The sequence below is a fragment of the Hippopotamus amphibius genome, chromosome 2 (assembly GCF_030028045.1).
Source record: "Hippopotamus amphibius kiboko isolate mHipAmp2 chromosome 2, mHipAmp2.hap2, whole genome shotgun sequence".
Lineage (NCBI taxonomy): Eukaryota > Metazoa > Chordata > Mammalia > Artiodactyla > Hippopotamidae > Hippopotamus > Hippopotamus amphibius.
Window position 1 is genome coordinate 96,089,963 of NC_080187.1, and position 15,636 is coordinate 96,105,598.

General features: G+C 35.5%; 1 protein-coding gene across 7 annotated transcripts in view; it reads right to left on the bottom strand.

Annotated features, from left to right (window-relative positions):
- Positions 1-600: 600 nt before the first annotated feature.
- The window catches only part of IL33 (interleukin 33), a 184,481-nt gene continuing 169,445 nt past the window's right edge, over positions 601-15,636 (bottom strand). For all 7 annotated transcript variants that reach the window (XM_057721411.1, XM_057721413.1, XM_057721409.1 and 4 more), the window contains 7 exons: positions 13,081-13,188; positions 7,921-8,046; positions 7,054-7,185; positions 5,830-5,937; positions 5,182-5,232; positions 4,171-4,268; positions 601-2,796 (listed from right to left, as the gene is read on the bottom strand). In XM_057721411.1, coding sequence (XP_057577394.1) covers positions 2,590-2,796; positions 4,171-4,268; positions 5,182-5,232; positions 5,830-5,937; positions 7,054-7,185; positions 7,921-8,046; positions 13,081-13,177 — 819 coding nt within the window. In that variant the 5' untranslated portion in view covers positions 13,178-13,188 and the 3' untranslated portion in view covers positions 601-2,589. The remainder of the gene's footprint in view (positions 2,797-4,170; positions 4,269-5,181; positions 5,233-5,829; positions 5,938-7,053; positions 7,186-7,920; positions 8,047-13,080; positions 13,189-15,636) is intronic.

Here is a 15,636-nt window from a genome sequence, read left to right on the forward strand (position 1 = left end):
GTTCTCCCATCCTTTCCTCCTGCCATTTTTAATACATAAGCCTTTGTCTCCTTGCTTATTGACTCATGGTTAGAAATTTTCTACTCTACATTCAGTCTCATGTTTATGGTCTAGGTAGGATTTCTAGATTTCTCTATCCGCCATGCAGTTTCTCAGCATGAGGCACAAAGGTTGAAATTGTTTTTTTGGTTTGGTTTTTTTTTTTTTTTGGATTGTTTTGTTCTGCAGACATGGGGGTTGTGAATTAATCCTTTTAGACTTTAATGAAGCTGTTGCCTTCTACTTAAATCAGCAATTTTCTTCCCCCAATTCCCCAAATTTCAACTCTTACTTAGTTTTCCAATTCTAAGTGTTTACTCATTCAAATATAATTTTCCTGACAATCTTTCAAGGTATCCAATAAATACATGAAAATGTAAAGAATATAAATAAAATGGGGGAAAACTAAATTTTGACATAGTTGTCATTTCTAATACAATGAAATAGGCACATTCCTTCTGGTAATGTGTGTTATCCACCATCAAAACACATGCAAGTAAATGACAAAAAGCCGCCATACATTTGAATATTTTAATCAAATAATACCTACTATAGTGATGGTGGAAGGTATTTTTTTTTAAAGGCAAAATCAAACATGTAAAATAAGATAACCAGGTTAAACAATATCTAAATAAGGAGTTGGAGGTCCCAGATTAAAGTTCTAATGCAAGTACGTGTTGGCTATTTGATCTTAGGTAAAAGTCACTGAATGCTTCCTTTGTGCTGGCCACCATGTTGGGCACTGGGAGTACAAAGATGAAAAAGACACAGTCTCTTCTCTGAAAAATCCTACTTAATTTTGAGTCATCAAAAATATTAGACAAATGACCTACTCCATTTACTAACATTGATGGATTGGGGTATGCTTACTTTCACTTATGAATTTCACAATATTGAGTCATTTTATGATAAAATCATTATGGTCGCACATATTTTAAAAAATACAGTTTATTCAAGAACATGAACAATGTAATGGATATATTTGGTTACTTAATAATAATCATTTTAAGTATATCGTACAGATACACAATCACCATTTAGTGTTTTTCAGAGGGAATGATATAGATTCTGCTTCTATTTTTTTCTCTATAGTAAAATTATTGATGAAGTAATGAAACAAAGATATATTGTTCTATAATTGTTTGCCCTCATACAGTAACTCTCAGCCTTTTTTATTTTATGTTCCACCAGCAGTTATAGTCAATATATCTCAACAAATTAAAAAGCCTACACTTTCAGAAAAAGTTGTATTTTATAAGTATTCTGTCATTATGTTTATCATTTATTATCAATGTTACACTACCTTAGTAACAATAAAACACAAAGATGTTTAATGAAGAATATTGCTATCAGTAGGTTTATGTAAAATTCCACAGCATCGGGTAGACAAAGCAGAATAAAGATGTTGGCATCCAAAGGTCAGGTGATGTGAAAGTGAGGTCAGGGGTTGCAAAAGGACATAGTTGGTCAAAAGAAATGGAGAAAGAACAGAAGTCAAATGAATATTCCGTAGGAAGCATGGTTATTGGGAAGCTGTACAACAAAAGGATTTGTGCACGTGGGAAGAAAGGATGAGAAGAAATTTTGTCCAAGGTGATGAATATATCAAAAGTCAGAGATTCCTGGAAGCCAGGGTCAGAAGAACATATGAGGGAGAGCCAGTTATTGAAATTGTAACGTTAATCTTATGTACTGTCTAAGCTCTAGTAGGTTAGAGGACTTCTGGCCACACCATGGTACTTGGAGCCCATGGTACTTGGATGCCTGAACATACATTGTGGCTCAGTGCTTTAAAAAAAATTCTAGTTTGTTAGATATTCCTAATAATTTCAATTTTATGTCTGAACTGAAATTTATTTCACTTTCTAATGTAAGAATGCCTTACTTAAAGTTAACTCAGTCTATAAAAATCAGAATTTTAAAAGGTAAAATTACTCACTTTTAAAATACTAGATTTATTTTCCTTAATTTTTAAAATATCCTTGCCTTTTCACATATTTATATTAGCAGCTTAGCCATCTGAAGTTTCAGGTATTTACAAACGAACTTGGTGTTTTATTCCAGTTGTGAAATGGTCAATCTGTGTAGCTTCCAGGTGTCTTTTTATTAGTGTCTCTAATGTTTGAGGCTATTATTTGTAACCAAAATTATGTCCCTATGTAGCTCTTTAAAATTGACCCCTGTCTAAAGCGAAGCTGGGGATAAGGCCCTTTACTTCTCCCCAGAGGTCTCAGCTTGAATTATGAGGTTCTTTCTGGATTGAAAGTAGAAAAAAGTAAAGGCCAGGCTGTATCTCTTCAGAATGTTGGCAAGTCTTTTTACCAATATGCTATTTAATACACCAATACTTGTATTGAATATGAAGTGATACATAGGGAAGTAAAAAACAGAACTGAAGGATTATAAAAAATATTTTTATACATAATAAGGAAAACATTCCACAGCATACTAAACATTCCATCTGCCTTCATGTTATCTGTCTCTTTATCTCTCATTCTTTCTCCAGTGGTAGCTGTTTGGGCTACTCAACCCAGGATCCACAGCTTTCCATCATATTAAGTTTGAGAGCTTAAATATGGTATTCTCTTCATTTGAATCCTCAGGGTGTTCCCCTCGTTTAATTAGAGCTAGGTGATTATCCTTTACTCCTAGAAACACTCCAGGATTGCTCTTACATTCAAATGAAACACATTGGGAGGTCTGCTCATGAAGGACAAAGAAGGCCTGTTCTGGCAACTGGTTTTCAAATTTTTGTAGCTGAGGAAAACAAGAGAGAAAGTAGCCAATATGTGAGGGTGAGTCAATTTTACATCCCTGTGTTGGAAACTAAAGGAGAATAATTATTCATAACTTGATATTTCTAGCAAGCCTGCTTACTGAGAAGGGGATGGGAGGTGGGAAGAAGTGAGCAGAGGGCCAGAGTAGGGGGATTTGATTCGATTCACTGATAGTATATTTTGAGAGATACGATGGCTTAGAATGACTAGATCTGGATGCAGTAGTTCTGGATTCATACTTCACTTTTGCCATGTAGTATCTCTGAGACCTGGACACTTTCCTTTACCTTTCAAGCCTCAGTTTTTTAGTGTAGCCAGTTTTCTATATCAGTCAACCCCCAACTTACCAACAGATGTGTGAGCAGTATAAATGATTATTATTTTTAAGTTATTAAGTGTTAGGGATGGTTTGTTACACAGCAAACCTAACCAATACAATAAGTTCATAAGAGAGTTACTGGGAGAATTAAATGAGACAGTACTTGTAAAATCTTTAGCACACTGCTTGGATACAATAAAGCTCAGTAGGGGTCAGCTCTTGTTATTATATGCCAAACATTTTTTATTGTTTGTTTGTTTCCAAACATTGTTATACACACTTAGGAATGTTTTGTTAAGGGAGATGCTGATTACCATCCAGAGTTTATATTAATACCTCGCATGGTTATATTAGCTCTATATATTGTGTATTTACATAATTTATCTTCTATAGTATACTTTCATGTTTTATTCCTTGTGTCCACTTTGACTTGTTTGTTCCTCAAGATGTTTATAATTCTTCATCACGACCAATATAATACTGCCGTTTACTAACTGAAGAAGACAATGCAGTGAATCCTGTGACTAGAATGTAGATTGTTATTCTATCTATATATCTTGGCATATGGAAATGTTTATGACCCTCCCTTTAGCAGTCTCAGAGTATAAAATTACTTTTTCAATTGCCTAAGAAAATGATATTTTACAAGGAAATACTTCCTGGAAGAATACAGTAGTTCGTTCCTATAGCCAAGTAGAAGAGATTCAAGATCATTCTATGTAGCAGTGCTTCTCAAACTTTAAAGTACCTATGAATCTCCTGGAGATTTTTTAAAATGCTGATTTTGATTCAGTTGTGAGGGAGACTGCAAGTCTACATTTCTAAAAAGCTCCCAGGTAATGCTGTACTGCTGGCAGACTTTCAGTAGCAAGGCTACACATGCCATTTCACTCCCTTCCCTATTCCAGAAGCAAGTTATTAACTGTAACTGATTTTGTTTCATGTACAATAGCACAAACAAAACTTCTTCAAAGTACCCCAAACTGCACAAACGAGTAGAGTCAATCATGACAGTTGGGTGCATATTTCTGTTACCTCCACAGAATGCTCCTTACTATTGGCATGCAGCAAGAAGTCTTTGTCTTTTGTGGGGCTCAGGTTTACCATTAACTTCCGATGATCACCACCACCATCTTGCAATTAAAAAATGCAAATTATAAAGTTAAGAATTGTAACTCATTTTAATTTAAATCAATTTAACACCCAGGAAAAGAGTCCAAGATGTCATGTAAAATAACTACTTCATCCACCAACATATCTCTTAGAAATATTTGTACCCAGATGAAACTAAAGAGTCATTGGACGGTAAGGGGTAATTCTAAGTCCCCTTAGGAGAGAGGTTAGTTTTCTTATGTGCTTTCTAATAGTAGAATTGTGACTCTAATGGGTATTGCTCTGGCTGTCAGCTTCCCTGTCTGCATAGAAAGCCACTGATAGTTGTCCCTCAATATCCAAGTCCTCTTTTTGTGTAATAACAGAACGTTTCCCAGGCTGCCTTCTTGTTTTTCCCAGGCTGCCTTTTTGTAGCTAAGTGTAGCAATATGTCTAAGTTCTGACCAACATAAGGTGAATGGAAGTGTCAGGTGCAACTTCCAGGTTGTGTCTTTAGAGGGAAATAGAACTCATATAATACATCTGTCTTCCTCTGTCTTGCTGATTGAATATTTTCGTAATGGCAAGAAATCTTTAATCATGTGGATGTTGGCAGAGCCACAAAGAAAAAAGGAGCTGGGTCTCTGGGCAACCTGTTGAGCAGAACTGCCATTTCTGGCCCTGGCTAAAACAGAAGTAAAATTTTGTGTAACTTAAGATGCTATTATTCTGAATATCTGTTAAATGTAGCCAAACATTTATGCTAATTATTAAACTGCAAAATGGATGAGATGGAGTATATCCTTTAGATTTTAAAATCCAAGATTTTTACCATGAGTTTAGGTTGGAAAGAACCTTCTGAGACTGCCTTCCTTTCTCATGAAGCATTTTTGGATTTGTCTTTACCTTAAATTTAAAAATTCAAGCACTAGAATTCCCAGCCTTCGAAATTACCTGTTTCACTTGAGAGGAATTGGGAATCATAGTAACGGAGTAACACCTTGTCTGAAAGAGAATGTATAAAATCCCTTTGGTGAGATACAATTTTATCAAATGGTTTCACTTTTAACATATATATATATATATATATATATATATATATATATATATATAATGTCAGAAAAATCCTCTTTTATTATATATTCATAAAAGCAAAACTTTTGTGGTTTGACAAAGGTCTTAAAATGTATAAATATGCTCTGAGGAATTCTCCAATGATGTTGGCAGTAAAATATTGAAAATGTTGTTAATAGCATTGGTATATTCTTTTACTAGAATTTATACTTTAGTGATATTGATAAAGCTGGAAAGACCTAGTAGATAATTTAGCGACAGCAAATATGTGTGGTTCCTCTTTCCACATTTCACAACAGATACCACTTCTCAATATCATCATTCTTCCCTGATGAATCCTGAATAAGCTTCTGAATCCTCCTAAGTACAGTGATATTCAAGCATCTACTGCCAATGCATTGGAGTTAGCACATAGCATGAAATCTATTTGCCATGTCTGAGTTTATCTATTATTTACGGTTTGGAAAATTTATTTTTTTACTTTACAAGTCATCATTATATCATTAAAGACAAAAGGAAATATTTTACCTTTCTCTTGATCTTTTCCCAACTCATCAACATAGATCTCATAACTTCCACCCTCAAAAACAAAAGTAATGGATTGATCGTTGTATGTACTCAGGGAAGCAGAATGTTCTGTAACAAGTAAAAATCTTGTCATTAAGAATTCAAAAAACTTTTTTCCATGAAAAATCTTTTAGAAATAAAAAAAAAAAGGCTTCTCAGTGGATTGTGTTTGTTTTTTCAATTTGAGCTGTACTTTGTCCATCACTGTTGGATAGATGAAAGCCTCTGGCACAAGCTTAACATAGCTCAATGGCTGAGGTGTACCACCTGAATAGGATTAAAGATGCTAGTAACCTCCTGCGTGAAGGCCATGTTAGTGTGCGTGTGGGAGGGTTTGGTGGGGAGAGAGAAGCTGGAAAAGTGATAGACACTGCCTGAGGAAGCCTTTGTTTCCTAACTCCACATGATCTAGGGAACTATGGGCAAGAAGAGACTATTTTGAAAGACATGGATAAGTGAATACTTGGAGGCTTTCAACAGTCCTGGAGAATGCAGGTGTGAGCCTCATTCTGTCTTTGGCTAAATAGCAGTGACACTTAAAGCAGTACTTTCAATTTTTTTTAATATACCAGAACACATATAGAAAATTATAATATTTCTACAGCATACTGGGGTAAACTGGAGCAGATTTAGAGACTACAAATATAGGTCCTGGAGGAGAAAATAATTATGTTTTCTTTATAGTATAGAATTATACTAAAGAAAATAATATATAAAATATTAAGAATATTAAATATTGAATTTATTTGCATAAGTATGTGATATAATTTAAAACCATTTTAACAACTATTTAAAATATTTGAGTTGAAATTATATTTAAAAAATACAATAGCTCTTCCTTTACTTTCATTGTCAAAATGTTGAAGTTTGGGGAGATAATGTGTTTTTTTTTTCCCCAAAGGATAATGTATATGAATTTCCCCCAAAGGAATAATGTATATGAAATTACAATCCATAGCAAGGATAATAATGGAGTGCTAACTATAGAACTCACATGCATTGTTAGAGCAACTACCATGTACTTAGTTTGGATACCACTACACTGGCACATCAGCAGCAAATGGACAGAAGTTTCTGATATATTTACGTGAAATTGTAGACTTGGGGCTGCTTCCTGGAGTGGCACTTCCAAGGTCCCGTGTCCCTCCCTCCTCACCCTCACACCACACCTGTGACCAGTCTTACCTTTGATACTTGGAAGACCAGTTGCTGTAGTATATTTCTGGACCCCAGTATTACCAAAGGCAAAATCTTCCACACAGTGTTCCTGCTTCTGATAAGCAGTGGATTCCAGATGTTGCTCTTTGTACTTTTCAGCTGCAGGACAGGGATGGCAATGGGAGTGAACTGTCAGTCCTCACCCTGTGCAGACCCTCTCGATCTCCAGTCAAGGCTGCTTGCTGACAGTGATGACTGACCCCAGGGCTTCAGTCACCCCATGGTCTGAAGGAATTAATACCTCCTACACACTTATATCCCAATAGGGCACACCCGTTGGAGTCCAGGCAGAAGAAAACTAGTCACCCATGGTCTCAACACCCAAAAGGCAACAACTATTCATTTCAGTTTACTTCCTTTAAATGAAAGAAAAAACACTTAAAAATATTGTAAATATATTTATAATTTTGTACCCTCTATTTTTTTTAAGAACTTTTATTGAGATACAGTTAACATACAATAAACTGCATATATTTAGAGCGTACAATTTGGTATCCCAATCTCCCAGTTCATTCCCCCCCAACCCTCCCCACTTTCCCCACTTGGTGTCCATATGTTTGTTCTCTACATCTGTGTCTCTATTTCTGCCTTGCAAACCGGTTGATTTTGTACCCTCTATTTTCACTTAATATAACATAACCATTTCTCCCACCCTATTAAAAACTCTATATGGCCTTCCAAAACTGGCTAAGAAATAGTTCATCATCCTTACCCTTTTCCAGAAGGAATTTGGGTGAGGAAAAAATTATATGTATCTTGATGCGTTAAGTGAAGGCAAATAGATGCCCACCATTATGTTGAAAAATTATCAGGAAATGTATAGTTTCTCCTTACCTGTTCTTGGTGAATACCTTATGGTTGTTTCTTTCCTAAAGTAACAGGCCTTCTTTTCTATTTTAAGGCCAGAGCGTAGCTGCATAAAGTACATCTGGCAAACTCCTTCAGCCTTCTGTTGGGATTCTAAGCAAATGAAAAAATTATGATAGCATTTTCTTGCATCCATCTTTATCCTTTTACAAACCCTGAGTGTACCAGACCAAGAAAGCAACTACAGGTCCACAGTATCTTATCAGAAACCTTGGGGCCAGTTGTGTGTCAAAATTTAGAGTTTTTTAGATTTTAAGATTGTCATGTAGAGCATATATTGTATACAACCAGCATACTCAGCAGGGACTAGGACAGCACCTCATAATAAAGAATTAATAACTTTATAGTGAAACAGGAAAGTTTACATAAAGTGCAATAAATAAAGACCTCGTGTTGGTTCAGGTCAGGATTAACTGTTAAGTGAGTTCAGGTCATATTTTGCTGTCAAATGAGATATGAAAAACTTTAGGTCTTTAGAAAAGATTTTGGTTTCAAAATTCGTATAAGGGAGTGTGGATATACATCCAACATATATCAATCTTTGCCTAACTGAGGATTTCATATGACCAAGGGGAGCTCCTTGGTCGTATGAAATCTACAATCTTTTCTACTTAACTAGAATATACTTTTAATAATTTTGGAAGATGACTATAGTCTATAAAGGTTATTGATATTAAAAATAGCTGACCCATGGCAGGGAGCTTTTTGCCTTTGTTTTCTTCTAGGAGTTTTGCAGTTTCAGGTCTTACATTTAAATCTTCAGTCCATTGTGAGTTAATTTTTGTGAGTGGTGTAGACAGGGGTTATGTTTCATTCTTTTACATGTTATTATCCAGTTTTCCCAGCACCATTTATTGAAGAGACTGTCTTTTCTCCATTGAGTATTCTTGGCTTCTTTGTCAAATATTAGTGTGTCTACAGTGGGCTAAGCACTGTGCTGATAATTTGACATACTGTTTCATTTAACCCTTCACAAGTAATATTTCAAGGTGGGTATTATGCTCTTTGTTTTACAGAAGATGATTCGAAGTTCTTAGCAGTCATGACACTTGCCCAAGATTACAGATCTGGGGAGAAGTTGTGACTCAAGTGTGTCTAATATCAAAGCTACGCTTCCATCTACCTCTGTCTAAGAAAGTGCTACACTGTAATTTTAGGGACTAACAAAATGCAAATTGAAATTAAATCAGTTGAAGTAAAAAAGTATAATCAGTTATTCAGTAATTCTTATTTCATTTATCTAAATAAAAATTAAAATCTCAAATAAAAAATTAAATTTGCAGCTTGGAAATCATAAAAAGCCTTTCAAAGTCAAACAGAAAAGAAAGTTATAACACTTGAGTAATAGGATCTCAGTTGTCAACATTATAGTAAATGAATTATCAAGCAGTTTATACAATATAGCCAAATTTCAATTATTCACAATAATTCAGAAAATGAAAATAATTACTTGTGATTTTGATATCATTCTATGATCTTTTTTCTTTATTCTCCAGAAGATTTGCCTTCCTAATATGCTTTTCAAAGTTAAGTGTAATAAACTTTTGTTAGTTACTGTTTTGAATTATCTATATCTTGCTTCCAATTCAGATGGGCATCTACCTTTAAATATCTTCAACTGTCTGAACAGGGCAAGGCCATTTAATCATATTCATTCACCCTGGAAATCCCTAATATCCCTTTATAATACAGATATGCCAGCTACAGTATCTCACATTTGTATAGTGCAAAGATAATTTACAAAGCTGTGCCAGAGCCAAAACTGAACTTGGTCTCCTGACAGCTAATTTAATACAATTTGTTATTAATTGTATGTTTTGTGCAGGTCTCAGCCTGTCAATAACCAACATTGTGTTTGGACTTGCTCTTAAGATTCTTATTATGATTGCAAGACGCCTTTCAGCAATAACCATCAGGAAACTGAAGAAATAAAGGTTAATTTAATTATAGGATCTGGAAATTACCCTGCATGTCTGGGACCACACAGAGAGGTCACAGGTAAAGAGAGTGCCTCTACCTGTGGGAGTATTCCCATTCCATGGGAATGGGAATGGAAATCTTTTTGTAGTTTTGCCACTGAGAGAGCCAAACTATGGCTGACAGGAACTACAGAAGGATATCACGTCATCTTTCATTTTTTACCCCAAACACTAATTTTACCAAGGCCTTTTCTCACTGTTTACTACCTTTCACCTGTCTGTGGCATTTGGCTTGGGGATCACATCCTTCTTTGAACCCTTCTTCCCTTATTGTTGTATCAGTGGTCTCCTTGGATTCTCCTTGTTCTCCTCTGATCAGTCCACCTCTGTCTCCTTTGTTAGTTTTTCCTTCTCTGCGTGCTCCTAAAATGGTGGTGTTCCTGAAGGTTTTGTCCTTTGCCTTTTCTTCTCACTCTAGACTTTCTTTCTGGGCAATCTTGCTTGCTCCAATGATTTCAATCATCTTTTTATATGTTGATAACTCCCCAGACTGTAATTCTACCTTTGGTCTCTCTCCTGAGCTTTATATCTGTTTCTCTTTCTCCACAGAAATTTTGATGCCACAGGGTATTTGAACTAAAATTACCTTAAAACATGTCTATTTCTGACTATGTAGAGCCTCCTGCATTCTGGACATCTCTACCCTAATGACCTACACATACCCCAAATGTAAATATTCTCCTAATAAAAAAACAGCTTCTTTATCTATCTCTACCCCCAATATATTCCTTCAGAATTCCTTATCTTTATAAACGGTACCACTATCTGCCATTATCTACCCAATTTTTAAATGAGGAAGCTGAGAATTATCCATTTTCCCCTCTCTTTCCATGCTTCAATTTATTCAGTTTGTTATTAAGCCTTACTGATTTTACTTTCTGAACGTATCTGAATTTTAGTCTTTCCATTCCATTCTGTCATCTTAGGTCAGGCCCTCATCATCAGTCCCCTAAGATGAATGAAGTAGACCTCTGACCAGTTTCTATTTCTATTCTTGCCTCTTTGCTGTATCTTCACTACCACCAACATGATCTTTCCAAAATAAAAATGTCTCGTTATTCCCCAATTAAACATTTTCAGTTGGTTCCCTACTGTCTACAGGATAAAGTGAAAGCTCCTTCACTGTAACAGAAGATCTTCTATGGACAGCTGCAAATTAAAAGGGGTGATCCCTACTCAATTCTACCTCCAACTATTGCCAGGTAGGGATATGAGCCCAGTTGTTTCTAGATCTTCAAATTTTTCTGGAGGAACCACACATTCAGATTTTTATGCAAATTCTCCCAATTTTTAAATGTTGCCTCAATTAAAAAAACAGCAGTAACACTATTCAGGCCAACTAAAATACTTCTGCTGGATATTTATGTCCTAGGGCTCCCGTGTTGTGACCTCTGGATAGATCCGTAAGGACACTGGATTGTCAGGGCAGGGAAAGGGTTGATGGATGTGGAGAAGAGAGGAGAATGACCTGACCCTGAAGAGTAGCTTCCTAGAAACTGGGAAGGAGATAAGTTTGGGAGAGGCTTTCCCTCTAGCTCATGAAGTCCCATACCCTGTTGGCACTAGAGGTGAAATGCCTGATGCTGACGAGAATTCATGTGCGACCTGACTGTACGGATACCTGTAGTGGTTGGATACTGAGTTTTGTGGCTTTGTGATTGTGTAAGATCCTGCTAGTCCAGGGGAGGAGAAGGAATTAAAGAGAACTTTTTGCTTGGGGGCTCAGAGCAGTTTATTTAAAAAATAAAATGTGACATTTCTTGCACCTTGTGTTTTGAGAAGCAGTTCATACCTATCACACCACACAGGTATCTGTTGAAATTTTACCCAGGAGTGTTTAAATACTGATAATTTGAGTATTAAACTCAGCCAATATTGTTGGAAGGTAAAATCTGCTAAGGAATAATTAAAAATAATGCAATGCAATTTGGGGATTATTTTTATCATTGTTTCTCTGAATGGTGTAAATAAGCTGTTGAGGCCACTGCATTCTTAAAGGTGGGGTTATATTTTCATTTTCCATCAATGCCAGCAACTCTGGTGTATATTCCAGCCTGCTCCCTCCCGCATTCCAGTATCTATAGAGAGCTCACATCTCCTAAGGTACAAAGAAAATGCACTCTTTATTAAGAGGGAATTTGGGAACACAGAGTCACTTCTAATGAGTCACTGTTCCTTCAAGGAGCGTTTTGACTCAGACATAAATAAAAGGACTAACTTAGCTGTGATTTCCTGGCAATTCAGAAATCACAGTCAAATTACTGGTTTTCCTACTTAAAAAAGAAGAGCATGGCTGGGCCAGAGCCTCAGGGAAGACAGAAATGATATTCTTTAACCCTGTTTTCTCTTCTAGCCTAAAATGTTCAGGGAAATGGAGAGGAGCACAAAGGACAAACTACCTACTACCATTTCTCATCCTGTGTTTTCTCTCTGGTCCACCAGAGCTGTGTTAATTCTTTTGTGTTACTGCTCTCAAATGAAAAACATGAGTATAAATTTGCATAATTCTTTTCTAGAATAGGTAATTTTAAGAATCAAAGATGTTAATAACCCTTTGATCTTAAAGCTATGGCTACTACCTGACTTTATTTACCCTTCAATTTATTCCAGACCCTTTGAGTTTGCAACTGGATAGACTTGAGCATCACTTGGTCAGTTCTGCTTTATTTGGGACCTGGATTATTCAAATATCTTCGCTTATTACATTCTCCTCTATCAGAAATCGCAAGTCAAGACCACAAGCTTGATATACCAAAGGTCTTAATAAATGTTTGTTGAATAAAAGTGGGTCAGTTTAAATTGTTGTTAGGTAATCTGGGAGAAAGGCTTTGGGATTTGGTGGCAGGAGGTGTGGGTAGAGAAGGGATTGATGTGAAGGGCTATAATTATGTTTATCACTATTAGCAGGTTTAAGTCATCTGAGCCACTCCTGTTCTGTGATATATCAAATAAGCAAAAGTTTGCCATATGTAGTCTGTTTAAAACCAAAGCCTACTCTATTACACATCTTTTGAGCCATCCCTTTCAATTTCAGCTCTTGTATTCTTAGTAACTTTTGGTAAGGTAGCATGTATAAACATGGGAATAATAAAGATTTGGTAACATAATGTACAGTGTGTAAAACAATCAGAAAGGCTTAAGTCCTTACTTCTCAACTTGGAAGATTTTACCAAGGCTTTGCCTGCTGAGCTAGTCATCTTTCCTGGGGGAATTTTCATGGTTGAATACTTCATTTTAGGCTTCATTTTTCAGGCTTCTGTTGGATTAAAATATAATATTAGTTCAATTGTCTCAACTCGAAAACAAACAGAAGTAACTGTGGCTACCTCAATATAAAACTGATAACATAGACACATAGAGAAAATAATAATTTCAGCAAAATTTGAACATAGTATTCTGAATATATATCTATACTAGAAATATAGTCAGAGGACAAAAAGAACTGCAAAGAAATCTTAAACTTTACTTTGTGGGTTTGTTGTTAGTGGAAATATTGGTATTGAAATTCTGAGACTGTTTTTGCTATATTATAGAATAGAACAAATATATTGGTGTTATAGGATTTTCACTGCAGGGAAAAGGAGATATAAATAAATCTAAAATAAAAGAAAAAGGGAAAATCCCTGTGGTGTTAAATTTGAATTAGCAATATCAGTGTACCCATATCTTAGTTTCTAAATACTTTCTCCTTTAAAAGGAACCAGGATTCTAGATCTGGGCTGGGAAAGTAGAAGTGAACATTTAGTATCTTGTTGTGCCAGAAAGCAGTTAGTCATTCAAAAACTAGTGAGATTGTGACGAAAGGACACAGGAGCCCCCTTGAAGGGTCTCCTGCTGGGCAAATTTGGCATAGTTTGAGCATCAAAAAAAAAAAAAAAAAATGATGGTAATTGACTATAAAGCATTTTATGAAAAAAGAAACCTGCAAGTCCATAGCATTTCTCAAGAATGAATGAATGAGATTTATTCATTATAGAAGGAATGATAGAATTAGAAAAATCACCATTTTGCTGCCCCCAGTTTAATATTTGATTCAGGCAAGGATCATCAGTGATGCTGTTCCTTGATTATCAAGCTGTGTTGTAGCACCACATTGAAAGAATATGGAGTTCTCTTATAAATTGCAGAAAACTATGTATTCTTTCAGTAGGGTACTGCAACCTGGCTTCATCATCAAGGTAAGGCACTGGCTGTGATTTGTGGAGGGAGCAAGACTGCTCCTCCAGTCTTAAATTTTCTCTAATATTGCCTGAAATTCTATAATAGTTAATGCTTCTTTTATTAATCATTGTCCGCTTTTTGCTAGATTAAAACAATTAAATCCAAATTATCCTAGAAGTGGTTACTATTTAAATCTCTTATAAACTTCATTAGGATCAGCTCTTCTAGCAGAGTAAAGGAGGAGCACTGAGTTCCTGGGTTAGAGGACTCTTTGGAAGATAAATTTCATGCACCTTTATTTTTGTCCTTTGCTAAAACCCTAGTAGGCTGAAATTCCAAATTTTCTTGTTTAGATGGAATTAGAATCTTACACATAATCATTCTATTTACAGCCAGTCTCATGAGCAGAATCCTTCAATTGATAGCATAGTTGAGATTCCCTATTCTGCCCCAGGAATGAATGTTATCTTCCATGGGAGTGAATATTATCCTCACAGAGCATGAAGGTCTCACATCAATCCTTATCTTCTTTCTCTGATTCTCCCACCTTTATTGATCAAGAACACTTAGAAGCAGAGAACCTTAGACATCATTTACTGAGCATCTAACTCTATAGATGCGTAGGCTAGGACTGAAAGGTTAAGTGCCTTGCCCAGGAACACAAAGAAGAACCAGGACCAGAATCTATTCTCCTGATTTCCATCTTTATTCCAGAGCTTCCTGACCCTGTCTCCTCTCTTCTCCCTCCAAATGTACAAAGAAAATAATCAGAACTGGAATTTAACTTCAAATGCTCAGGCATTTGTCCAACTTCTTTTAAATAATAAATTTCAGAATATAGTATTTAATTTGTAAGCATAATGTGGGATAGTGCAATTAGGTAATCTTATTGTGTTAAATTTTAAATTGTACAGAAAATAGTTCAAATAGTACCCTGCATACAGTAGGTGTTCAGGTAGTATTTTACTGATAAACATTAAAATAGCATTGCTGGATGTTTGTTTGTTTTTCTCTTTTATCCAAGAATCTTCATGTCCTAGAAAAAAATTCTCCAGGATCGATATAAAAAAACGTTGTATTTTCACGTAAATCTGGGAAATGTTTCAATCTATATTTCACTTTTTGGGAAGTTAGAATTCATATTAGCATAGTGAAGGTGTTGACAATCTCTCATTGAAGAATTGTGGGTACATTTGTCTAACTAATTATTTTCAGTAATTATTTGATCTTGTAACCTCCTCAGCTCCCTGTATTAACACTCCCATGGCTAGTTTCAGAGAACATACTTGGGGGAACTCTGCTATAAACCAGCATGAGCTTGCAGAGTTATGTAAAATAGGTAAGAAACTGAAATATCGCATTTAAAATGGAGTTACGCAGAGAAAGTCAGCTGCTTTTTAAATCACATGATAAGTCAAAAGCACAGTCAGGAAATATTTTCTAATCCTAGTCTAAAAAACAAAGCATTTTCATTTAATAACCTGCAGATCTTTTACTTTAAAAAAATACGATCTTTCTTTTTACAATTTTTTCAGACCTAAAA